This window comes from Anolis carolinensis, chromosome 3, assembly GCF_035594765.1.
Source record: "Anolis carolinensis isolate JA03-04 chromosome 3, rAnoCar3.1.pri, whole genome shotgun sequence".
In the NCBI taxonomy this organism is placed as follows: Eukaryota; Metazoa; Chordata; class Lepidosauria; order Squamata; family Dactyloidae; genus Anolis; species Anolis carolinensis.
Window position 1 is genome coordinate 176,609,673 of NC_085843.1, and position 26,569 is coordinate 176,636,241.

At 41.1% G+C, this 26,569-nt stretch overlaps 1 protein-coding gene across 5 annotated transcripts in view; it reads left to right on the forward strand.

The window, feature by feature from the left end:
• The window catches only part of LOC100560393 (rap1 GTPase-GDP dissociation stimulator 1), a 71,558-nt gene that overhangs the window by 13,629 nt on the left and 31,360 nt on the right, over positions 1 to 26,569 (forward strand). For 4 of the 5 annotated variants that reach the window (XM_008115804.3, XM_062975827.1, XM_008115805.3 and 1 more), the window contains 5 exons: positions 9,015 to 9,137; positions 11,052 to 11,177; positions 12,270 to 12,398; positions 14,805 to 14,930; positions 18,992 to 19,135. In XM_008115804.3, the coding sequence (XP_008114011.2) occupies positions 9,015 to 9,137; positions 11,052 to 11,177; positions 12,270 to 12,398; positions 14,805 to 14,930; positions 18,992 to 19,135 (648 nt within the window). The remainder of the gene's footprint in view (positions 1 to 9,014; positions 9,138 to 11,051; positions 11,178 to 12,269; positions 12,399 to 14,804; positions 14,931 to 18,991; positions 19,136 to 26,569) is intronic. The other variant, XM_008115806.3, reaches the window with a different exon arrangement.

Below are 26,569 nucleotides of genomic sequence, written 5' to 3' on the forward strand. Positions count from 1 at the left end.
ACACACAGTTGCAAACACCCAACAGCTTAACTTGATATAACATTTCACCTTAACAACAGAATACACATAACAATACTGTTGTGCCCATTAGAGTGGAATCATAGTGCTATGACTGTACAGTGCAAAGGGGCTCTCAATCCTTCCTGTGTGCTCTTCTTAATCTGCCTTTGGGACACATCTTGGGTTTTGAAACCCTACTGTACTGCCGGATTTACCATTGCGCTTAGATGTGTTGGCCGGGGGGGGGGGGGGCATCTTCCTACTCCAAAAATGTTTTAATGGTGGATTTTGCTTATTGGTGCAATTCAAATTTGAAGGCATTCTGTTTCGGAGTGATTGCAGACATGATAGAATTTATAGTCTATGGGAGTGTGCCACAAAGCAGGCAGTGTAGCCTACTGGACCTACCTCATTCACGGTCCAAGTAAGAGGCCTCATAACGTAACTAGCACATGCCCCATTTGTCCTAAATCCAGGACTGGTGCCTTGGTAATGTCTGCCAGTCTTCTTGTCTAAAGCCTGCACCCTTGATTGTTCAAGTTGAGTCCATGCTACTCTTGAATGCATGTTGTTAAGAACTGGGATGCTGGTCGATCAACTCACTGCTTCTTACATGCTCTTACTTTGTTCATAGGCTGTTACATTTCCATTATGACCTCATCCTGATACTACCTACCTGTAGCAGAGATCAGAGTAAAGTTGTGTTGATGTTTCTGGCTTGAAGGAAGAAGACTGGCTGATGCCATCTTTCTGTAGGGAGAGAAGACTGAAGGAAAACAGTGAAAGTGCATTCTTCCCATGTCTACATATGGCCATAGGTCCTTTGACCCTAGACAAGATTGGGGTTCCTTTGTTGTCTTTCTCTGCTATGTTAGACAGTCAGACAGGCAAGTATTGCTCCATGCAAAGGCTAAGCAATAGCATTTCCCTGTGCTATGTTCTCTCGCTGTCTACCTACTACATTTCCAAAGAATACAACTGACAACACAGCAGGCTTTGCTAGAAAATGAGAAAGCCTCAGAGATCCAATTTGATAAAGAATTTAGTTCTTCTCATAGAGAGTGAGAGAAGACCAACAGAAAGCTAAAAATGAAAGCGTTATTCGTTATATACCTCTAAAGTAGATGTTGAGGGAACTGAAGGCCAAAACCTATTGTGTACCCGTTCAAGCCCACCAAGAGACCTCTCAAGCTTTGTGCTGAAACAATGGATCAATTACAACATGTCTGGCAGCAGATTACTTTAACTGTCCACATTTGCTAAGCAACTGTTACCTGCTCTTCAGGGAAAGAAGCTGTTTTGTGTACTTGCAGTAACAGCATAACTTGAGCTTGAAGGTGATGTTGAGCACCCTTTTGGCAACTTTTGTGCAAGAAAGTGTTACAACAGGCCTAACTAGTGCAAACATGGCAGCTATAAAATCCCCTTTGTAAGAAAGGAAACTGTGGCCCCTTCTAAAAAGGTAAAGGATTCCCCTGACGTTAAGTCCAGTCATGTCTGACTCTGGGGATTGGTGCTCATCTCATGGAGCGTCGTTACCTTCCTGCCAGAGCGGTACCTATTGATCTACTCACATTGGCATGTTTTCGAACTGCTAGGTTGGCAGGAGCTGGAGCTAACAGCGGCCGCTCACGCCGCTCCCGGGGTTTGAACCTGGGACCTTTTGGTCTCCAGCTCAGTGCTTTAACACACTTTGCCACCTGGGCTCCTTGTGGCCCTTCTACACATGCCCTAAAATGCAGAAGAGACAAAGATAAATGGAGGGGGTGGCTAAATGCCATTTCATGAGAATATGTGCTGAGTCAAATTAACAGCTGAGAAACACGTGTTAAAAAGGTGCACATAAAACTCAATTTTGGCCCAAAAATGTACATATTCACATGACTGTATATCCCTGCAGTAAAGGAAAACACGTAATTTTGTATACCCTGGTATGGACTGCTTCAATACATGTGCGCATTTTAAAATCCTAAAACAGCTCATCTGGGCTGTAAACAGGATGGCAGGGGGACCATTTTCTGGGACTGACAGGTCTGTGTTTAAACTTGCTATTAGGTCCTGCAATTTTTTGCCCCACTTATTTGTCCCACATTTTGACGCTGTCTGGAAGCGCTCTGTGACTCTTTCCAATGTTCAAAAAGGGATGAAGATTAACCTGCACCAATGTAATGTCCACAAATTACCTCACATCAAGCACAAGATCATAATGTCATCAGTTTGTGCCTATATTTGTAGGTGGAAGCTATAAAGTAAGGTAAAGTTTATTCAGTAACCACCCAGGAGCTGCAGTGGCGACATGGGTTAAACCCTTGTGCCAGCTGAACTGCTGACCTGAAGGTTGGTGGTTTGAATCCGTGTGATGGGGTGAGCTCCTGTCTGTCAGCTGTAGCTTGCGGACATGAGAGAAGCCTCCCAGCAGGATGGTAACACATCCAGGCATCCCCTTTGCAAAGTCTCTGTAAATGGCCAATTCTCTCACACCAAAAGCGACTTACAGTATGTTCTTAAGTCGTTTCTGACACAATTAAAAAAGAACACCCTGAAACCCTTTTAGACACCAAGGGAAACCATTGCATCCTTACCAACAATAAAAAGGGGAGAGTAAATTATAAGTAAGTATGTATGCATTCTTTATTAATTTTCTTCTGAAAGAAAACCACATGATAATTTTGCACTGAGCAAATCCTGAATTGCAAGATTTGTTGCTATTCCAAAATTGTTCTTATCAGAGTTTCTTCACACATACACACATTTTTTATTATTTTTGAATATTTTTCAATACTTTTTCCATCCTTATAAACCAGTTATCCCTCTAACACAGTGATTTCCACCAATGAGCACAGATACAATACAATGATATTATCCTTCTCTTGCTGGTTGCAGAGATCTATGGAAGTGCCAGGTGTGATTCAACTTGTGCCAAATATACAGGCAATGCACTGGAGGGGGAGGTAAAAGAGTGGGTGCAGAAAGAGAGAGTTCTTTAGGTTCCATAGACAGACACATCTTTCTACTTGCATAAAATCCATTTGTGCTTGATGGAAGCTGTTTATGGCTTAGCTGAGTGAAAATGATTGAAAGAAGCAGATGGTGAAAAAAGGGTAGACTTTTTAAAAAAAGGAGATAATATTTTTGCAGAGATGGGGGCAGGAAGGAGATAAAGAAGGAATGAATGAGAAAAGCAGAGCAGACTCTTTCCAAATGTCTCCATGTCCAGATTACCATGCTCTGGGACTTCAATAAGTGAATGCCAATTAAACTTGACAAGGCAGCAGGAACTCACTCCTATAGGACATACTGTTAACTCAGACTCTTAGGAGTAAATATGCACACACACACCAGCTCTCTCTATTTACCATGAATGTAGCCATCTTCCTTTGTAGTAGATTACCTTCCCTGAGAAGCTCCCTCCCTGCTTCCTCTCTTTGATTTACTTTTAAATTGTTAGAGATGTCATCTAAATAACTTGTTAAATATCTCCCCCTACTATCAAAAATGGGAGGGAGAGCAGATACAACAATTTGTGTGCATATAAATACATACAGATTGGGTCATATGTCACGTATCACTTGCTGCTCCATTTGTTACCATGTTTGAGACTCATTTGAAATGATTGATGATGCTTCACAGGACAATTACATAGTTTGTCAAGGGGCATCTGAGGATAACATAAAGTTTGGATAATTGAATCCCAAATGTCATTTTAATTTTCAAATTTTAATTAATATAATTTTAATTTTCTAGAATGTAATTTTAGCATACATTCACTGCAAGATTTAAAGTGCGTCTGAACCTGTGTATGCACCTAGGACTTTGCAAGAATAAATTATTATTATTACTATTATCATTATTATCATTATCATTATCATTATTTTTATTCCACCTTTCTCCCCATGGGGACTCAAGGCGTCTAACATCTATCCACACCAAACAGTTCTTAAAAAGCAATACAAAATTTAAAAAACAAATAATGCAGTAAAAACAATAAAAATACAGAAAATACACTAAAATGGCATTTAAAACTCATATCCATTCCCAAAATCCCACTCACCCTCCCCACAGCCTCCCCTTACTCTTTCTCAAAGGTCTGTTGGCAGAGGAAGGTCTTCACCTGCTTGCTGAAGGTTAGCAAAGATAGGGCTATTCTGGTTTCTCTTGGGAAGGAGTTCCACAACCTGGGAGCAGCTACCAAAAAGGATCTCTCTCTTGTTCCCAGCAAGTGTGCTTGAATGGGTGGTGGGACCAAGAGAAGACATCGTAGATGTCTAATAAATAATCTGTCTCCTTCAGAGTTCACATTCCATATCATAAATTTAGAAAAGATTGCAAGAATGACCTAGTCTGCTCTATTCCCATGCTGGCATACAGTAAGTTGAGAATTTACAATATTGCTTCATGTGTACTAATGGTTTGCCAAATTCTAAAGCAGTGTCATTCATTCACAGTAGAAAAAAGTAAAATATTAGCTTCAGAATAAAAATTGTGTTCAAGTTGAAGGAGTGAGGGAAAAAAGGGGGTGAAATTCCACATTTTATTCATAAGCATGTGTGCGCATGAACACCCCTTGAAACGATTTACATTGATAAAAAAAATTCACATTAGACACAAAGATGCAGCCCCAAATTCACAAATTCTCTTTTACATTCTTTGCTGAAGACACACAGTACTGCCATATAGAGAATGGAAGGAAGGTGAGTTATTAATGTATGAATTATTTAATATTTACAGAGGTGTCAAGAATTGGACCCTTTTGGGTGTTGCAAAACACACACACCCCAGTCAAAGTTCTCCCTTTCTGCTGTTAGCAAACAATGCATTGCAGACAGAAAATTGACGTGATAGAAAATGTCACCTTTGGAGAAAGGGTATTGCATAAATACAGCCATATCCTAAAATTACTTAGGACTTCTTCACATAGACCTTTTCTTCTGTGTCATTGTGCTGGCAATTGCCAGCAAAAGGGAAAATGTGTGGGGTGGCTTGTGACACCCCATGTACCTTTCCTCCTTTGGCAGCTCTGTCCTTGCTGCCAAAAAAAATGGCAAAATGAGGAAAATTGTCCCGTGTGAAGTGGTCCTTACACTTCTTAAATGCCTTTTTTGTATGGGTGCTTTTCTGAGTCATTATCACTTGCAGCTAACTCAGCTATCCAGCAATGTGATTCTGAGGGCCCTTCCAGACAGGCCCTATATCCCAGAATCTGGTCCCAAGTTTTCTGCATTAAACTGGATTATATGAGTCTCCACTGCCAGACAATATGGAATAAACAGAAAACCTGGGATCAGATCCTGGGATATAAGGCCTGTCTGGAAGGGCCCTGAAAGTCCAGGTGGACACTCTTTGTTTGAGTAAGTGCCTTTGCTTTAGAGAAATTCTGATTCCATGCTTAACCCTGAAATGCTTTAAAGTAATTTCTAGTTCACAACAATCCATTCTGGAGTGGGGGGGGGGGGTACTGAAATAAGAACCCAAGGGATCTGACTCTTTCTGGAGACCCCTTGTTGAAAATCACTCTCTAAACTAGCTGAATTTACCCTTCCAAATCCCCAGTCTTGTATTTTAGCCAGATAATCTCATTGGTTTATTTCTCTTTCTCACGTATTCAAAGGATCTTGGTTGGCTTGTCCTTTCTTTGAACTGTTCTAGACGTAAGAGCTCCCTAGCTGATTACAAACCCAATGAGACTATAATCCTCAATCTCTTACTTCTATTTTTTTGGGAAGTACAGTGTTCCCTCAATACTTCGCGGTTCGCTTTTTGTGGATTCGCTGTTTCGCGGTTTTTTAATAAACACTAAAATAATATTATAAATCATAAAATAATATTACAAATCCCTCTTTCTACTTCCTTCCTAAGGAGAAGCCTGAGGAAGGAAGGAGAATCCGAAGGGAGAGAAAAGGAGGCTGAAACAGCTTTGTTTTCGCCTCACAAGGCAGCACCAGTGGCGGGAGCGTCCCTATATAGCATCCAAATATAGCGTCCCTACTTCACGGATTTTCACTTTTCGCAGGTGGTTCTGGAATGTAATGCCCGTGATAAGTGAGGGAACACTGTATTTTCCCTACACATTGAAGCTCTGCAAAATTATCCTCTTTTTATGGGGTTTGAGTGTGTGTGTGTTAGGAAAGGCATTATATTGCCCTTCTTTTTGAACCTCTTTCTGTCACATTTCTCTATTAGCAGCCCCTACACTTCAAACTGCATTTAAATCCAAACCTTTAGTTTTAGATATTTGCTGTAATGCATATACTTTTCATTACTGTCTTTGCCATAATATTTGCTGTTCTTCAGTGCAATTGTTGTACATATCTTGATTGCTATATGTTCAGTCAAATTTCTATTTTTATTAAATAATATTACTTCAAATGTGTTTCTTGAGAAGAATACATACCGTATATACTCGAATATAAGCCGACCCGAATATAAGCCGAGGCATCTAATTTTACCACAAAAAAACCTGGGAAAACATTGACTCAAGTATAAGCCGAGAGTGGTAAATCTCAGAAATAAAAATAGATACCAAAAATTACATTAATTGAGGCATCAGTAGGTTAAATGTTTTTGAATATTTAAATCAAGCTCTAATTTAAGATAAGACTGTCTAACTGATTAAATCATTATTCTCATCTTCTTCAATGTAAATGTGCTTATGTATCCTTTTAATAATAATAGAGTAACATAATACATGTAATAATAATAATAAATATAGGAAAATAATACATGTAATAATAAATAGAGTAGAATAATAAATGTAATAATAATATCAGTGAAATAAATAATAATAATAATAATAGAGTAAAATAAATGTAATAGCAATAATAATAGAGTACAATAATAAATGTAATACTAATAGAGTAAAATAATAAATGTAATAATACCAATAATAATAGAGAAAAATAATAAATGTACCATATATTCTCAAGTATAAGCTGACCCAAATATAAGCCAACCAGGATCCTCACCCGAGTATAAGCCGAGGGGGGCTTTTTTAGTCCTAAAAAAAGGGCTGAAAAACTAGGCTTATACTCAAGTATATACAGTAGGTATTAACAGAAAGAATAGTACTACATGTATATATTTGCTATATTCATATGACTTCTAAAAGACTTAGTTTCAGCATTCCCTCTCCTTTTGTAAACTTGTAACATGATATCAGTTCTGCCGAAAGAGTACGATGTCTACAGACATTCAGTGAGCTTTAGCTAAGTGAAAGATTTGAACCTAGGGTATCTCCAGTTATAGTCAGCTACTTTAAATATCTTAAATGTCCTCAAAAGCCATTAACGAACCTTGCAAAAAAAAAATGTGATGGGTAAATGCAGAACACTAAGTATACTAGTACTGATGAACAGGGTTTTTTTTCCATTTTGAATTTCATGACAGTGTCAGTTAACAAAGAATAAAGCTATGACTTTAGACGTGTGCAGCATGTCCAGCTCCCTTGTTAGTATCTCAGAAACATCTTTTTACAGCAGTGGTTCTCAACCTGTGGGTCCACAGATGTTTTGGCCTTCAACTCCCAGAAATCCTAACAGCTGGTAAACTGGCTGGGATTTCTGGAAGTTGTAGGCCAAAACACCTGGGGACCCACAGGCTGACAACCACTGATTTACAGGGTGAGAATATATCAAACTCCCACAGATGGGGACAGAAAGTTGTCAGTGAACTGGGTCATCCAGGTCATGGTAAAAGTTTGTTCCTGTATTTTCTCTATCTTGTTTAGTGGTCTGTCAATGCACAAGTTGTGGTATTGGGGAAACATCTTAAAAGGCCATAGGATCAGATATACTTACAAAGCCAAGGGAATTCAGTACTCCAATCAGGGGGCAGAAAAAAAATCTCAACTTGAAAGAACATGGTTAGTTCCAATATTTCCATTGTGCTATACACTCTACCCAAGAAGAGACCATTATAGGACTGAAAGGCTAGTTTAGTATCTTCTGGCATTCCACAAAAAAAGGGAAAAGCTCAACAGGAAATGTTCTGGCGGCTATATCTGTTTCCACTGGAGCAAGACCTTTCCAGGTCTTCAGTGTCACTTTTCTTGGGAGCAGTTGAGTAACTGAAAACTTACTTGATATCTTGTTTTCCTCTACCCCCTGGATGATCCATGGGGAATCAGGACTCAGTGAGTCCCAGTAGAAGTTGTTGCCCATGAAGGGTGGAAAGCCACCCTTCATCTGGACCAAGGTGGGGTTCAAACTCCTTTGTCAAAGAGTGAGTATTTTAATGGGCCTTGTAGAGAGTTACATGTGAACAATATATCACTATGGCCTGCTGCACATCCAATATTCTTATTAAGGAAAAAAGGAAGGAACCCCATTCTGAATTATAAAAAAAATACTTTACATACAATCAGAATGTGAGAGCTAAAGCCTACATTAAAGAGACCTAGATGGCAATGGTAAGTGACTACCCTGTTTCCCCTAAAATAAGACATCCCCAGAAAATAAGACCTAGTAGAAGTTTTGCTGAATTGCTAAATATAAGGCTTCCCCCAAAAGTAAGACCTAGCAAAGTTTTTGTTTGGAAGCATGCCCATCGAACAGAACACCAGAGCATGCAGGATCGATAAATGTATGTACCATATACATGAAAATAATGGTAGTAATAAGAAATTCTTGATAGGATTCACAATTTGTCTGGTTATGCTGGTTTGTGATGACAACTACTGTACAGTATATAATAAATATTCATTTTTTTTTGTTCGACAATAAATGTGAATTCTTCTTCATGGAAAAATAAGACATCCCCTTAAAATAAGACCTAGCGCATCTTTGGGAGTAAAAATTAATATAAGACACTGTCTTATTTTCGGGGAAACACGGTAGTACTAGAAAAGAATCCACTAGTAAATATCTCCTTTGGCCAGTTAACTAGGAGGAGCGGAGAGCCAGTGATAGGATCACCAACTGATAAGCCTTCTTCTGGACTGTGACTTGATAACTCTTTCATATTTTTTAGTACTTCCATTCTCCTGACTTCTAACCTGAATGTCTTCTTTATCATTGCAGAGCATACAACATGCAGTCTCCTAATTGAAAGTGATGTTTTGCGAACATTAGCAAGGCTCCTCCAAAGTGACCCACTTTGTGCAGTAAAGGCTGCCCAGGTGCTGGCAGAGATAGCTAAAAATGGTAGGTAGCATGGTATTTAAGAAATGTACTGGGTTGGTCAGGTTTCCTTCACATTTGCAATATTCCCTCCAATTGCCCCTGTTTGACAAGAACAGCCTTAGGACTTCACCAGATAGGCAAAATTGCCCATTCTACAAAACTTGTACCTTCAGTTCTCTATGTCTGGAGACAGGTACAAGTGTCGTGGCACCAGCAACATGGGAGGCTTCGCATGTTGCATTGAAAACAATGGAGGGAAGCCTTCGTGGCAACATTCCCCCCTGTGGGATGAGGTGAAGTGCAAGGTGAGAGAGACGGGGCATGGGGATTGCCCTCCTGCCCTTTGGATTTGCCACTGAGGTGAATTGCCCTGCTGCCCCTCATCAATGTGATGAGGTCCTTAGATTAATCCTCTGGTGCCCCACTTTCTGAATTGCCTTTGAAAAATCCCACTTTCTCTCCTCTATTCACTTTCCCCATTTGTCTTCAGCTTTCTTCAGTGGCTGAAAATTGAATTCAAAGTCCCAAAGTAGTTTGCACTCAGTGAATTCAGCAGAGAGAAAGGAAAATCAGAGGCACAGGGTTTCTCTGTGTAAAACAATAGTTTTGTGTGTTCTTCATTAATTTACTTCTTTTTGCCTGCCTCCATGCTTTTGACTAAAGGCTCATGTCACTCAGCCACATGTGTCTCAGTTTTCATCTGTGAAATCTTGGAAGGTATACTATCGAGCAGAAATGGGCAAACTTTGGCCCTCCAGGTGTTTTTGACTTTAACTCCCACAGTTCCTAACATGCCTGTCAGCTCGATCCGTTTGTTAGGACTTAAACCCTGAAGCTAATTTTTGTTTCCAGACCTGCTTGTATGTCAGTAAACTCCACCAAGTGTCATCTATTGTGTGACATAGCTTTTTAAACATCTGAAAAGAGCTCCATAGCCAGGAAAGTCCATGCGCAGTGTCCAAACACATCCCTTTCCCTCATCCCAATTCTTAGTACTTGAGATGGGGAGCAACCCAGAGAGCTCAATTATGGATGTGAGCCAGACAAAATCCAGGGGGATCCTTTAGCCTTTAAGCATGTTAATAGTTACAGACAATCTAATAATGTAAACTCTTCTCCCCTCACACAACCCAAAAGTGGCTGTTTGGTACTGTTAATGGGTATACAAGGGAACTAGCTGGATTTGCACTGAACCAGAGAGATTAATTTCAAAACGTCCATGAAATGGCTGGATAGTTAATCCAGTTTCCCCAGATTAATTAAATATTGGATTTTGTGAGACATTAATCATTCTTTTAACATACATTAATGAACAAAACATGAGTTTCAAAACCTTAATAGTGCACAAAAAACTGACCTGCTTTTTATCTTAAAACATTATAAACTGAAGTGCTAGCAGTTGTGCTTTCATCGTATCCAAACACTGAATGAGTCTAAATTTAGAACACCTGCCCTAGTTTAAATGGCTCCACTTTCTCTGTACTGAGAACTAATAGCTCTTTTTTTTTTTGCATTTTACAATACTGGCCTGCATGCCCTCTGTTCCAGTCAAGAAGTGACCCAGGAACCAGGTGGATGGAGTGTAAAAGCTGTTGAGGAGTTAAATCAGTCACAGGGTATCCAGCAGGATGAAACAAAAAGCAATAAACTGGGTGTCAGCCCAGAAGTTATTAAGTGAGTCAGTAGTGGAGATAAATAAAACCAGTCAAAAGTAAAAACAGAGTCATAAATCATACTCCTGCTGGGGAGTAGGACCATCCTCTGTCTCACCACCACCCGGCTTCTCAGCCTCAGAAAGATCATCATTATCAGGAAAAGCAGATTCCTAGCCACCTGCCCACTCATCTCCATCTGAATCATCTGAGTCTGAAGAGTGACTTATGACACTGCATTTCAAAAGGAGGTGAGCAGATGATCTCTCTTCTCTCCATGTAGAGGAAATGAAGATCCCCTGTATAGATGCTGGCTTGGTGCCAATCTTAATACCACTCCTGGACAGCAGAGATCAAGAGATGTTGCTTCATGTGGGCAGGGCCATTGGACGTATCTGCTATGATAACAGTGAGTAATTGAGAACATGTGTCAATGGGAAATATACACATTTGCTGGGGTAGTTATTTTCCTTATAAAAAGAATTAAGTATTAATACTTCATTCTGATTGAACCTATTTTATCTTTTCCATTTTACTTGCCTTTGCTTGGTTTATGATGGCTGGTTGTGAAATTGAGGCTGATTTTAAAACAGTAGCATTCACCCAACCACAACTGTCATGTTACTATGGTTAATGAATCCATAAGGACTTCCATACAGATTTCAGATCTCAGTTCAGTGATAATTTCTTCCTCTTGAACTGCTTTCCATCTATCAAGATCCAGCAGTACGTGGGAAGCCAGTTTTAACAGCAGTTAGTTGCCGGTATAGTTCCAAGTCCTACACATGGGAATTAGCTATTATTATGGTTGCCATAAGCACCAGGCATCGTCTTCAAAACTGCACAGTTACCTGGAATTGAAAACATTTTTAAAGGAAATGGACAGTGTGAAAGTGAGAAGTTATGCATATGCACCTGCAGGTCTTCTCTGATTATTTGCAAGAAGGTTGGGAATGGGGGATTGAAGCATTGGAAAATGACACCCACAACATGCACAAAACAATATATATTCTCTCACCCTCACTGCAGCAGTGCTTTTGACATATCACACTGCATCAACACTGTAAAAAAAAGCACTTTCTGTCACCTAAAAATTGTGTCCTCTTTATACAGAAAACAATAACCTAACAACTGCTTGCAAAGGGTTGTTGTGTGTTTTCCGGGCTGTATGGCCATGTTCTGAAACATGGCCATACAGCCCGGAAAACACACAACAACCCTGTGATTCCAGCCATGAAAGCCTTCAACAACTGCTTGCAAACGTGTTTGAAGCATGCAATGACATCATGAAATTTTGAGTGTTTCCATTTCTTGTTAATGAGCTGAATACTATGGAATCCTGGGACCTGTAGTTTGCTGAGGCACTGACACTCTTACAAAATGACAATTCCCATAATAATTCAGCCATGACAATTACAGGGTCAGACTACATTAATTCTGCAGTGTAGATGCATACTAAGAAGTCTTACCTAAGTCCTAATTGCCTATTTATTTGTTTCAGATGATCTCCAGGAGCAGCTGGTGAGAGAAGAAGTGATCAGCTTCCTGGTTAGGATAATGTCAGACTATCCAGATAATGAACCTCTTGTCCGCGTCAACCTGCTGGCCTTATCCAATCTTGCAGATCTGGGTGAATATTCCAGTATCTTCTGTTGCAAATTATTTGATGTCAGTATTTGTTTAATCGGACAAAGATGTAGCTTTAAGCATCAACCCACCCACTGAGCAACACAAGATCAGAGTAAATAAAATCTTCTGTGGAACAAAAGAAAATTTCCAGTAACTAACAGAAAGCAATGTCCATATGTTATCACACTACACTTAGTGTTCATTTCCTATTGCTATGTTTATTTGCTTTACTCTGTTTATACAAAGATTCACTATCCTGTCCTTCTAGTGATTTCTCAACACAACAGCTGACAGAAGTCAAAAGTAATAATACTCAATACAATTGTAAAATACAATACAAACAGAGAACAATAGCAACATGCTACCATCTGTCCTTCTCTACATGCACAGGTGCCTAAACATTTACTTTTATTGAAAAGCATGATCTACCAGTGCATGAGTGGTCAATTTGGTTTCTTTCAGTTATGTATTTTAACCATAACTCCTCTTCTCTCTTACTAGTGGTTGCATTAGTCAGCCTAAACCACCAGCTAAATAGCAACCCTTTAGTGAACTCACAGTGTTATCAAACTATCTGTTGCTAGAACTGGAATGTAGACTGAATGAACCTTGCTTTGATTAAAAGCATGGTACTTCTATTCTTCACATTTTCCATAATTTAGAAAATTGTTCTCTCTTTTTAAGGCTGTCCCTATTATTAGTGAGAGCATGATAACAACTGTCTCAAGGGGGACATGGTGGAGCTGAAGCAGGATGCAAAGCTGTTCTTCTTGTGTATCCTATCTATTGTTTGTTCTGAGAACACAAGGATTTCTGGCATGCACACACATTCAAGAAGGAGAGGCCTCACTCTACCAACTCCACTGAACATTTGGCCGAAATGTTGTTGAAGATCCAAGTACACACGTGCCATGTCATGGGGGTGGGATTTGTGTGCCTTATTCCAGCTGTATTTCATGTCATCACATCATCTTAATGGCAGTTTGGCCTTTCTGATCATCAGAACTCATGATTTAGCCACCCTTTACCATTCACCATGTTCAACCAAGCCTTATACAGGCTGGTACAACCTCTCTGTTTTTTGGAGATGAGGTTAGTGTGTGTGTGTGTGTGTGTGTATGTGTGTGTGTGTGTGTGTGTGGCAGGAGTGACTTTTCTACAGTCTTTCCCTGCTGGCTTGGGTATGGTGCAAATGATATTTCACCACCACTATATTAAATTAAAATTCAAGTGACAATCCTGTCATCTTCTGTATTTGAAATCAGAGGAGAAATGCAACCTCACTTCAATAAGTCCAATGTCTTATGATAGAACTGTTCCCTTACAACACATAGCACCAGAACAATAGTCAATCCTTTCTTCCAAGAACTAAGACAGAGAATACTGATTAAGGTATAGACCTAAGAAGAGAGCATTGCAGCTGCCAAATTTCATGCCAAAGATCCCCATTTGTCTTCTCATATCTGTGACCAAAGGCTATATGAAAAGCTCTTCTCCCTTTCTGTCAAGGTCACTGATAGAAGGTTTAGACCAGTGTTTCCCAAACTCTGCTCCTCCAGGTGTTTTGGACCACCTCCCAGAAATCCCAACCAGCTGTTAAGAATTGTGAGAGCTGAAGTCCAAAACATCTGGGAAAGCACAGTTCAGAAACTCTGGTTTAGACCAAGCATGGGCAAACTCTGGTCCTCCAGGTGTGTTTGACTTCATCTCCTAGAAATCCCAACCACTGATAGAAGGTTTAGACCAGTGGTTCTCAACTTGTGGATCCCCAGAGGTTTTGGCTTTTAACTCTCAGAAATCCTAACAGCTGGTAAACTGACTGGGATTTCTGGGAATTGTAGGCCAAAACACCTGGGGACCCACAGGTTGAGAATCACTGGTTTAGACCACGGTGAAAAAAAATAGGTCCCTTGATGATGGTAGACTGGCTGAAAACTCTTTACTTGACAATGTTTCATGGCAGAAGTTCTCAAGCTGTTATCCAGAAATACATATGCATTGAACAGGAAATGTGTATTTTGTTATGCATTATATTAAAATATAGTCATATTCTATTCTTGATATGCAATTAGTAATTCTATGGTTGACTAGAGCCCTATAACTGACAGAATGTTTTACATCAGTTTTTTTTTAATTCACAAATTTTACAATGAGTGTGAAAAAAAATTAACAAATGTTTAACTACTGAGAAGGATAAATATGACACATTGTTGGGTCTCGGTAACTCGTATCAGGGTCATACATATACTACATACACACACACACCAGAGAAGCTGTTCACCTCTCTCTTCCTTTCCTAAAGTTCAAACGATAGTTGAGAGAGAAAATATTCAAGGGCAGTGGAAGGGATGGCAGCAGCTGCTCTTACAACACACACATTCATACAAATTCTACCTTAATTATACAGATGCTGCCAAAGAGGCCCTTAGTAAGACCAGAATTGCAGAACATTTGGTACATCAGCTGCACAGAACCAATTATCACGAGAAGGTTGAAATCATCCTTGAGGTTCTACAGACGCTGGCAGAGAATGGTAAGAGCACTAAACTGCCTCAGTGAGATTGCTGGTGGGTTTTTTGTATGCAGAGCCGACCCTAGGTATTTTTCAAGTGTAGGCGAACAGAATTTTGGCACCCCCCCCCAAAACAATAACTGAAAAATAAAAGTGTTGGATAAGCGAAAATGTTTGAAAATAAGGAGGGATTAAGGAAACGCCTATTAAACATCAAATTGCATTAAGATTTTACAAATTAAGCACTAAAACATCATGTTTTACAACAAATCAACAGAAAAAGCAGTTCAATACCTTGTGGAGGCAGGGTGCAGGAGACAGGAGTTGCCTTGATGGCGCCCCCAACAAGATGGCGCCACAGGCAAATGCCTAGTTGGCCTGGTGGTTGAACCGCCTCTGTTTGTATGTCTTCATTCCATACATATGTCTTCATTCCAAGCTTGCAAAATTGGCTCTGTGTATCTGAGACAGATACATAAAAAGCAAGCATTTTCAAACAGGCAATTAAAAAAATCCAGTCATCTGAAATTTAAGAGCAGTTTTCTTCAGCTCATTACCCAGAAAGCTATGTTAATCTCTTTAAAAGCATTTTAAGTATAGGTCGGAAAGTTAGTCTGTATCCTTTTCGAAACCTGGTAGGGAAAAAATAGACAAACAACCAAGTGTGCTCATGCTTCTCTCCCTTAATATTGCCTAATATGTCAATATGTCCACTTGATCTGTAGAATGCTTCTCTCAAACTTTATTTCCTTCTCCTTCCTGGAAGCAAGTCAGCCTTTGTTATGCTTTGTAAATGAGAACATTGGATTTTCCCCTGATATACCTCCATGCAGTGGAGCCAATGTTAAGGGTACTGTAGTAACATCAAAAAACTCTTTTTTGTCCTCAATTTCTTGAAATAGTAAAAATTTCTCCTTGTTACCAACTTGCCTTGCCACCTAATTACTAGCCCCAAGAATAACTACTCCCTTTTAAAGAGCCACAAGTTCCTATTTAACTATTTAAGCACAGGTTCACCACCCCCCTCGATGGATTGTCACCTTGACGTGGTGAGGGGGCTTGCATGTTCCAGTGAACCTGAGGGCACAACCACTGGAGTCATGCACTCCCAGGAGTGGCCACAGGGGGGATCCAGACCAAGAACAATCCAAAGACCCAAAGACCTCAACGGCGGAGCAGGCGGAGGATAACATGGTACATGTTACAATGGCTGTGAAGGCGGAAGAAGTCTGCAACAGACTGAGAAGCCACTCTCATTGTGTTAACCACACTACTGCTGGGACCTCAATCTGTGAAGACTGTGTGTTGACTGGCCGTGCACCGACCTCAACACATTAAAAAAAATCATGCACAGGTGTCTTCCAAGAAATGGAGAACCATCATCCTAGAACTACGAGGGATCTCCTAAGTAACTACTCCCCTACCACTACCCTGCTAATATAAAATAGGGTGCATCTACACTACAGAATTAATGCAAGTTGTCACTACTTTAACTGCCATGGCTTAGCCTTCTCTACCAAACAATGCTGGTGCCTCACCAATGTGCAACTCCCATGATTCCATAGCATTTAACTCAGTTGAAGTGGTGTTAAACTGCAGTAATTCTAAAATGTAGATGCATCTTTAGCCTCTTTTTTCCCGATTAAATTTTAGAATTTACTGAGTCTTGTTGAAAATAAATCACTTATGACCCCCTTTTTAATGCAAATTCTAAAGTAAAATGCATTGTTGGTGTTGGTTCACTACTGTCATAAAAGCATGATACACCACAGGAGCAACAACTAGTCTTTGTGGTGTCTGTGTTTTCTATGTAAAGTAATTCATATTGCGAGGAGTTGTTGCATAGTCATCATGTACAACAGACACAGGCAATCTGGTGCCCTCGATAAGTTTTTGAATTACAGCCCTCCTATTCCCTTGCTACACCATGAGTAGTGGGAATTATGTAGTCCAAAACATCACAAAGACATGAAGTTTCTTAAGCCCTGATGTACAGTGTGTGACTGCAGGCGGAAAATGTGACATATGAAGCTGCCGTGGCCATCAAGTGGGAGAGGAATGATAAAAAACAAGAACTCAACTGTCATATTTCTTTGGATATTTGGCCCACTGAATGCCATTAGTTACGTACATTATATTTTAAAAGCTCCCAAAGCCTTTGTTTTGATTAGATCACAGCAGACATCCATGGTTAATTAATGCAGCATGATCAACTTCAATTAACCAAATTAAGATTAATGAAACCACTTAAGGGAAATGTCACAGTTATTCATGTCTGCAATTCCAACTATTTTCATTCCAACCAACCAACCAACCATCTCTCACAGCTTCTGTGTGCTCATTCAGATTTAAAAGGTAACGCTATGCCCTGATCTGCACCAACCATCTAGATTCTAGACAGTTGGTGCAAATCAGGACATAATGTTATATTTTATCTATGTGATTTAACAGCTTTAAATACTCTAGACTCTAGAATGTTTAAAGCTAGTAATGTTAACATAACAAATATTTTCAATATGGGTTGCTGTGAGTTTTCCGGGCTGTGTGGCCATGTTCCAGAAGCATTATATTTCTAGAACGTGGTCATAAAGCTCTGAAAACTCACAGCAACCCAGTGATTCCGGCCATGAAAACCTTCAACAACACAATATTTTCAATATATTTATTATTAGTAATAGTAATATTTTAACAAAAAACGTACTGTTAGAAAGCTAATAGTTGTCATCATAGCTCTACTTAACTCACTTGTAGTGTGAGCATTAGAAATTATGATGATGACGATTATACCAATCAACTGTCTGTGCACAATGTTTCTAAGATTTGAAGCAGAGGCATAGACAAGGCAGATAATTCTATATGATTCGGCCTCACATAGCCATGGTGTGTTTGAAAATTCATATTAGAATTGTGACCTGCTTGAGGTGTCAAGCCATCACAACCCAGATCTGGCCAAAGGCAAAAGTTATTCATCCTCTTTATCAAAAACCTAATGAAATCTTAGGACCAGGGCTGAGCAGCTACACTCCAGTTCTGCAAGCTACTCGTATATTGAGCTTTTCGTTCAAATGCCTCATCTGCAGATTAGTAAGAGGTGAGCTTCATAGTCCTATCATCATGTGGTCAGGATGAGCTCAGTTTTTTGCAATTCATCAGTCAAACGGAAGAGACAGTTAATATCCCCTGTGTAGCAGAGGCAATTGGACCCATCTGTGCGTTCTGAAGTATCCATATGCATACTGCACCATAGTTAATCATCTCGCACAACACTATAGATAGAAGAAAAAGGTCATGTTTTCTTAATTGTGCCTTGTGCTGTGTAAGACGTATGCAATTGTGTTCAACCTTAGGAGGGGAACTAAAGTGGTGGGAGCTGAGAAACTGAAGCAAGAATATTCACCCTAATTCTCTTACAGTGGTGGTAATGATGAGAGCAATAGTCCCTAGAATGTGACCCTCCAGGTATTTTTAAAATGGCTTTCAGAATTGCCAATTGAGTGGTCAAAGGATATGGTTACAATTGTGGAGCTTTCTTCCAAAAAGTACCAAATCCAAACAAATTTTACAGAAATTTAAAAAAACATGCTGAGGGTATGCATTCTTTTGCTGAAAAATGCAATTATCCAAGCCCTATACCAAAATGATTTGATAGATTTTGGAAGTTATGATCTGACAACAATATTCTACTCCTACCCACCTATAACTCATTGTTAATTTTTAAAAATTGTATTTGGTAACTTTTGGTAATAAACTCTACCACTGAATGTCTATGTGCTCATTGGCGGGAAATGGGAATGGGATATACTACTGAGGAATATAAAATGAAGTAGTAAAAGTACCACTCAAAGCTTCCAAAAGACATTACATGGAGGAAGTGGATCACACAAGAAGTTCTTAAATAATCCATCCTCTAAACTGGTAAAGATGGCATTGCCATGTCCACACAAACTTTTTCCCCATGTTGTCATAGTTTGCCACTAAGGTGAAATGCAAATCAGGACATGGAAAGAAATTGTTTTCCTCAACAAGTTCCCAAGATTCAATAAGTAGTTTCTCTGACTTTCTATTCATCATGCCTTACACAGATACCCTGAAACTACAGTTGGTTGAGGCTGGTATTCAGGAGGCTGTGGCAGAAATTTTGAAGAGGCTCCAGGAGAGTTCCAAGCCAGAAGACATGTGCAGCTTAAAGGCTGCGTCAGATCTGATTGTGTCACTGTTACTTGGAGGTAAGACTAAGAGAACTGGGGTGAGTGGTGGGGAGAGAATACAGATGCATGAAATAAGAGCAGCTGCAAGAGTGCCATCTGCTCCTTTTCCTTTCCTTTCAGCACAGCCATCTGCACCTTGTGGTTTCCAGGATCCTTGAGCAATCGGCACAAATGTCTTTTTTTACATGTAACAAGTGATCATTCAGTTATAAGGTTACACCCATGTTAGGCTCCAAGTGCATAAAAGTTTGCCTGAAGCATAAACATTAGTTGGCTAACTCATGACCAGAGGTTGTAGGAAGAAGATTGATTCAGTTCAGCTATCCTGTTGCCTGATTCCCACAACTGTTAACTCCCATGCTCCCCTAGGGCAACATTTAATTAGGCCCTATATATGTATGCATATAAAGCCAAGCCTTGCTGAGTCAGAAGTCCCTGTGCTGTCTACTACTAATTAAAATGTTCCCTTAACTTCTCTCCACCAGATCCTGTGAGTAGTTAAAATCTGGCTGAAGAAATTGGAAATTGAATGGAGGCTCTTCTGTCTTCCTGTCTCCAGATCAGGCGTCATTTTTGTATTAAGGAGTTCTGGACATCTCCCACGAAATCCTCTTTTATTTCCACAGTACCTGAATGAATTACATTAGTGGTGATTAGCCCCTGATCAACCTTGCAGTGAATTAATAGCTGAATGATGTGGTGTTGGTCTCCCTAATATAGGTCTAATAATCTAGCTGACATTGGCTGGGGTGGTGATGGTGACATAGGCCCCTTCCATGTCACTGTATAAAATCCCACATTATCTGTGTGCCGTCGCGCCTGGGGCTGTAAACTCTTAGTGAAAGAGGCATGGACGTGACATCTTTCCCCAGGGGATTGCTTCTTGCCCTCCTTTAGGGAAACTGGAACTCCCAAGGACCAAAACACTGTAGTTAACTCAAAAACTGGGTTTATTCTTCACAAAGGGGGTAAAAGAAAATATACATTACAGTCTTTGATTGTTTAAGTCCATGAAGCTTGTCCAGATCCCTCTTTCTCTGGCTGTGAATGCCGGAGCAAACTCAACCTCAGTCCAATGACCTATATCTGAAGACAAGAGTCTTCCTCTGTTGCCAAAGGACTGATGTGAAGGCGCTTGAGACTCCTCAACGTTGTTCAGGTTGGCCCTGAACATGAAGTGTGAGTCCCAAGGGTAAGAACCTCAGAATTGGTGCTGAGAGGTAACTTTTGAAGGGCTTTTTGAGCCAAGCCTCTCTTTCACGTCCATCCGATAAGAGAACTTGCTGATGGAATGAAAAGGAGGAAACACAGTCCTACTCCAGGAAGAGGTGGAGCCAAACAGTTTTGCTGAGTGAGCAATATAACAGGTACAAACAACATTGATTGACAGATATAAATAGCCAATCCAACTACATTTACAGGGTAAGGGCAAAATCAGACATGATACAACAATTCAAATCTTGAAACTTATAGTTTGACATATAGATGGCGCTACTCGCGCCGTCACACTCCCGGCCTAGATTTCCGGACTTTCGGAAATCTAAACAAAATGGAGTTAAATACCTTTAACTCTAATAACTTTAAGACTGTAAGTCTTGTGAAAATAACTCAACCATGTCGCTAATAGGCCTGTCAAATAAAAAAAAAACCTTTTCGTTAGAGATGACCTTAACCTGGGCCTTGCGCACTCTATTGTCAGAGCTAGGATATAATTTTGACACAATACCCTTAGCCCATTGGTATCTAGGAGCATCTTTGATTAAGTAACACCAAATCCCCAACCTTTACGTTGGCACCTAACAATCCAAAACCCATAGTTTCTTAGGGCAGACTGAGTAATTGACCTTCCTTGGTGTTTGACTTTTGTGTGGAAATGCTGTGTCAACAGCAGAGCTATGTGGCTATGGTGTGGCAAAATAAAAGGATTTTTAACACAGGATCTAATCTTTGCTCTTTTTAGTCTACCTCCAACCCTAAGGAGACCCTCATTGTCCAGGAAGGGGTTCAAGTCCTTTAAACAACTATTTTTGGGCAAGGATGCTTTTCTTTCTAGACAAGCTATTTCTTCTAAAAAAACACTGTCTTTGAGTGGATCTCAGGATGACTGTTGAGGCTTTTGAAAGATCTTGGGGCTGAATTGCACCACTGTTTTTTGTAGTGATGTAATGTATGAGCCTGGCAATGGCTGCCTGAAGTCTAGTCCGTTTTGAAAATCTTTCAAACTTGGCTGGATTTAAACCTTGCCTTGATAAGTCTTGGCCATCGATGGTAGATTTGCAGGACTGAATTTCTGGCAACTCAGTGTCTTTGAGCACGGAAATGCTTTCTGGAAAGGAAGGATTTTGAAGACATTTGGGTCCAGTGATCCAGGATGACTTGGACAACTTTGCGGCTGATGTTCCTCGGGATGTCACATCTGCCGGATTTTCTGAAGTGGATATGTAATGCCACTGCTCTTCTCCCTCCGCACACACGCTGGCTGGTTCAGCGTAGTTGCTTCTGAAGAGGTCTTCCACAAACTGGGTGATCTGGGTCTTTACCTTCGGATCTTTTAGCATCCTTCTTCTTAAGGACAGGAGACGATGAAGGGCAACATCTCTGTTGTTGGGTAGAGATGGTCTTTCTGGCTGGAAAGGTAAAGGTGCTATCCAATTACCTTCAGAGACTTGAGTGACTTGGCTGTTCATCATCTCAAGGAACTTCTGTTCATTTTTAGAGAAGGCTGTTTGCTCATCTCTCTCTGTGACTTCGATGATGGAAGAGTAATCGGGCATTACTCCCTGGCAGCAAACTGAGATGTGGCTGGCACTTCCTTGCATTAGTGAAGGCCTTTTAGTGACAGGCTGGAACATCTTGTTCAGGCAGACTGGGCCTAACACCGTCCATCCTAAAGGCAACTGCTGGGCCATCCCTTAGGACCTTCAATCTGGTTGCTAACACGGAACAGTGTGGGACAATCTGCACCGATAAGCATGACGATGTCTGTTTCTAAGTCCAAAGCTGGAATTAGATCTTGAATACCTTTGAGATGAGCATGGGCTTGTACCACCTCCTTCGTGGCTATCTGTTCTTTGTTCCTGGGAATCAGGCTGCATTCTATAAGGTCAGGAAGATTGTACCTGGCCTTTTGTCCGACAGGTGAGATTTTGAACTTTGTTGCAACTCTGCCATTCATCTTATTCTTTCCAGAACAAGTGGATATGGTGTATTCTATTGTCTCTGTATGAAGATCGAACATGTCGAAGAACTCTGGGGTTGCAAGAGATGCGTCACTTTGGGCATCCAAGGCGACGTAGACCCTTTTCTTATTCCACGGCTGCTTGTCTGGATACACCTCTGCCAGGCAGATTGGGTGGCAAATCCTGGGCTTGTGGCTATTTTGACAAAGCTTGGTGCAGGCAACCGCAGGAGCCTTGAGGGCTACCCGAGGTTCTGTAGGCTTTTGGTCTTCTTTGGTTTCTTCTTTGGTAGGAGAATTTGACTTTGCTTTGAATTGAGGGGAATCGAAGTTGTGCGTTGCAGAGCAATGCTTGATGCTGTTGCAGTGTTGGCATTTAACCTTTTCTTTGCAGTCTTTGAAGAAGTGAATAGTGGTGCCGCAGCATCTAAAGCACACCTTGGCCTTTTGAACTATTTGGAGTCATTCTTTGTAAGGCTTCTTTGCAAACTCTCTGCATTCAGCTAGGCTGTGTGGCCTTTGATGAATGGGACAGGATATGGTGTTGTTGCTGACTGGTTGAGCAGAAGTTGCAGAAGTTGCGTCTGTCATCTTGACACTCAGGTTCCTTCTAAGATCTTTGCCCTGGGCTTTGTCTTCTTTGGAGGTCTTTTCAGGCTTTAGGTCTTGGTACAAAGCGAGAAGACCTGTTTGAGGGTCATTCCTCTCACGGGCTGCTCTAGTGACGAAATCCACCAAAAAGGTGAAGGGCGGGTATACATTTGCATTCTCCTCTTTGTACTTGAACACCTGTTTCCCCCAAGCTTCTCGAAGAGGAAAAGGAAGTTTGCAGAGAATGGCACTCTGCGACGTGTGCTGGTCCAGACATGCTAAACCTGGCAGCTCTGGATTTCCTTTGGCTGAAGCTAGCCCTAGTAAAAGATCACTAAAGTCCCAAAGCTGTTTGCAATCTTTCATCTTCAGCGATGGGAACCTGTCGAGTCGATCCATGAGGGACGCTTCTATGTCAGTGCTCGCACCGAAGCGCTGGTCCAAGCGAGACCACGCTGTGGACAAAGCTCTTTGGGGGTCTGCTACATGAGCAGCATAAAGTCTTTTTACTTGCTCGGCTGAGCTGGGTCCAAGCCACGCCATAAGAAGGGACAGTTTTTCATCTGCTTCTAGCTTGAAATCTCGAATGGCCCTCATGAAGGTGATTTTCCACAGAAGGTAGTCATCTGGTCGGTCAGTGAATTTCTGGACACCTTTGTCTCTGATGTCTCTTCTTGGATTTCTCAAGAGGGAACCCAATTGAGACTCCAGTGTGTAAGGGTACATCTGAGGAGTGTGATGTGGCCCGACGAAGTCAATGTTCTTCGGTTGAACACATCTTGTCTCGATGGTAGGCGATGCTGGGTTCAGCAGATTGCTGGCAGGCAGCACCTCTGAAGCCTTCATCTTCAGCGATGGGAGAATTGACTTGGTATGCAGGGATGAATGTGGTGGTTCACTCCCGGCCATGCCTTGCCAATGTGGATGGACATCTGGATGTTGTTGAAAGACGTCATCCTTTCGTTCCCAAGTAGACAAGTGGTATCTCTGAGGCCTAAGTACAGGGATGGACTCTGACAGAGATGATGGCACTCTCCCGGCCGTGCTTTGCTGTACTTCTGAGGAATGGGCAGGCCTTGAAGTTGCGAACACTGGAACAGGTGAGCGATCTTCAAGGTGGCGAAAGGAGATATGACTCTGCACTACAGGTGATTCCAGTTGCAGATGTGCTGAAACCTTTGCTGTAGGCTCTTGTGTTGGCAGGAAACTAAGGTTTTCTTGGGTTAGTTCCTGTGATAGGGCTTTGGCTAGAACGTTAGCTCTGACTATCTTTTGTGCTGTGTCTCTTTTTACTTGAAGCAGATCTAGATCCCGTTGCAGCTCATCTTGCTTGGCTTCAGCCATTGCAAGCTCTATTTCTCTCTGGGCCCTGGCCTGTGCTAGAAGCAGTTTCTGCTTGGTTTTAGCCTGTTGAAGGAGGAGTTCCTCTTCATTGAAGGAAAGGTCTTGCTTAGCCATTTCTGCAGACGCCTGTGCTTCTAAAACCTCTTTTCTAATTTTCAAACGGACAGCCTCTCTGTTGTAGTGGGCTGCTTTGGAAGAAGTACTGATGAATGAATGTATGGATTGGGAGGAACTGCTATGCCTAGATGAATGCTTGGATTTATGGCTAGCATCATTAGATGGAATCTTGAGCAGACTAGATCTAAGGCTTACACATGGGGAGCCTTGAACCCTTTCTTCTGCACCTTTGAATAAGGAACTGGGCTCTGGTTCAGATAGAACCGCGCTGTAGCGCCTCCTCTCTTCTTGTAGGCTGAAAGAAATTTCCTTAGCCCTATCTAAAGACTCTGGAGTGTTAATTTTGTTCAGTACATAGATTATTTCTTCTGCAATAGCACTCCCATTATTGAAGGCCTTTACAAATTCTTGCCTAAGAATTTCCTTTTCCTTTGGGCAAAAGGATGCCTTTATTGCATCAGCTATGGTTGGCAGGTTTTGCCAAGCTCTGTTAAACCTCTGCCTAAGCTGGCCTTCCTGCTGCAAAAGGCAGAGCATTGTTTTCTCTGTGGGGTGCCTTTCTCTGACTGGGCGGGGGGATTTGACCCTTGTTTGCAAAATCTCATTGCTATGACTTGACATTCTGTGAAATTCAAAAGGAAACTTATCCCAAGTTTCAAACAGTACAAAATGCAATACTATATAACTATACAATTAAAGGCACACAAAAAGGCAATGCAATACTTTAAACACGACAATTAAAACAGCTGCTTAACTGAGAAGTTAAGCCTGGGCCTTCATAAACTTGCAGCAGGCTCTGAAGAAATGGCAAGAACTGCAGAAGGTTGGAAATTTATTGCTTTGCAAACTGAGTTCTGGAAGAGGCTTGGTTGAGCTGTAAAGGCTGGCTTCTGGAGAAATGTATCTACTTTGCAAAAAGCTTGATCTTGTGCAGTTGAAGAGCTGAATGTAGCAATTAGCTGGCTAGCTTGGGAAACAGAAAAGGCGGGAAACTTAGCAAATGTTTCAATTTTGCAAAGGCTAGGCTTCTAGCAAAATGTATCCACTTTGCAGAAGGCTTGAACTTGCTGCAGCTGCAAGAGCTGGATGTATCAATTTGCTGCTTGAGATGCAAAAAAAAGGGCAGGAAACCTAGCAAATGTCTCAATTTTGCCAAGGCTAGGCTTCTAGCAAATGTATCCACTTTGCAGAAGGCTTGAACTTGCTGCAGCTGCAAGAGCTGGATGTAGGGATTTGCTGGTGGCTTGAGATGCAAAAGAGCGGGAAAGCTTGTAAATGTCTCAATTTTTTGAAGGCTGGGCTTCCTTTGACTTCTTTATCTTTAAGAGACTATGGGCTTGGCAAATTTAAGGCCCTTCCACTCCTTCTTTTCCCTTCTTAGCACTTCTGGAAGGCTTCTTTCAGCAGTTCTGGAAAAGAAGGCTCCTCTCTCAGTACTTCTGGAAAAGAAGGCTTCTCTCAGCACTGCTGGAAAAGAAGGGTCCTCTCAGCACTGTGCCGTCGCGCCTGGGGCTGTAAACTCTTAGTGAAAGAGGCATGGACGTGACATCTTTCCCCAGGGGATTGCTTCTTGCCCTCCTTTAGGGAAACTGGAACTCCCAAGGACCAAAACACTGTAGTTAACTCAAAAACTAGGTTTATTCTTCACAAAGGGGGTAAAAGAAAATATACATTACAGTCTTTGATTGTTTAAGTCCATGAAGCTTGTCCAGATCCCTCTTTCTCTGGCTGTGAATGCCGGAGCAAACTCAACCTCAGTCCAATGACCTATATCTGAAGACAAGAGTCTTCCTCTGTTGCCAAAGGACTGATGTGAAGGCGCTTGAGACTCCTCAACGTTGTTCAGGTTGGCCCTGAACATGAAGTGTGAGTCCCAAGGGTAAGAACCTCAGAATTGGTGCTGAGAGGTAACTTTTGAAGGGCTTTTTGAGCCAAGCCTCTCTTTCACGTCCATCCGATAAGAGAACTTGCTGATGGAATGAAAAGGAGGAAACACAGTCCTACTCCAGGAAGAGGTGGAGCCAAACAGTTTTGCTGAGTGAGCAATATAACAGGTACAAACAACATTGATTGACAGATATAAATAACCAATCCAACTACATTTACAGGGTAAGGGCAAAATCAGACATGATACAACAATTCAAATCTTGAAACTTATAGTTTGACATATAGATGGCGCCACTCGCGCCGTCACAATCTGCTTTGAACTGGGTTATATGGTA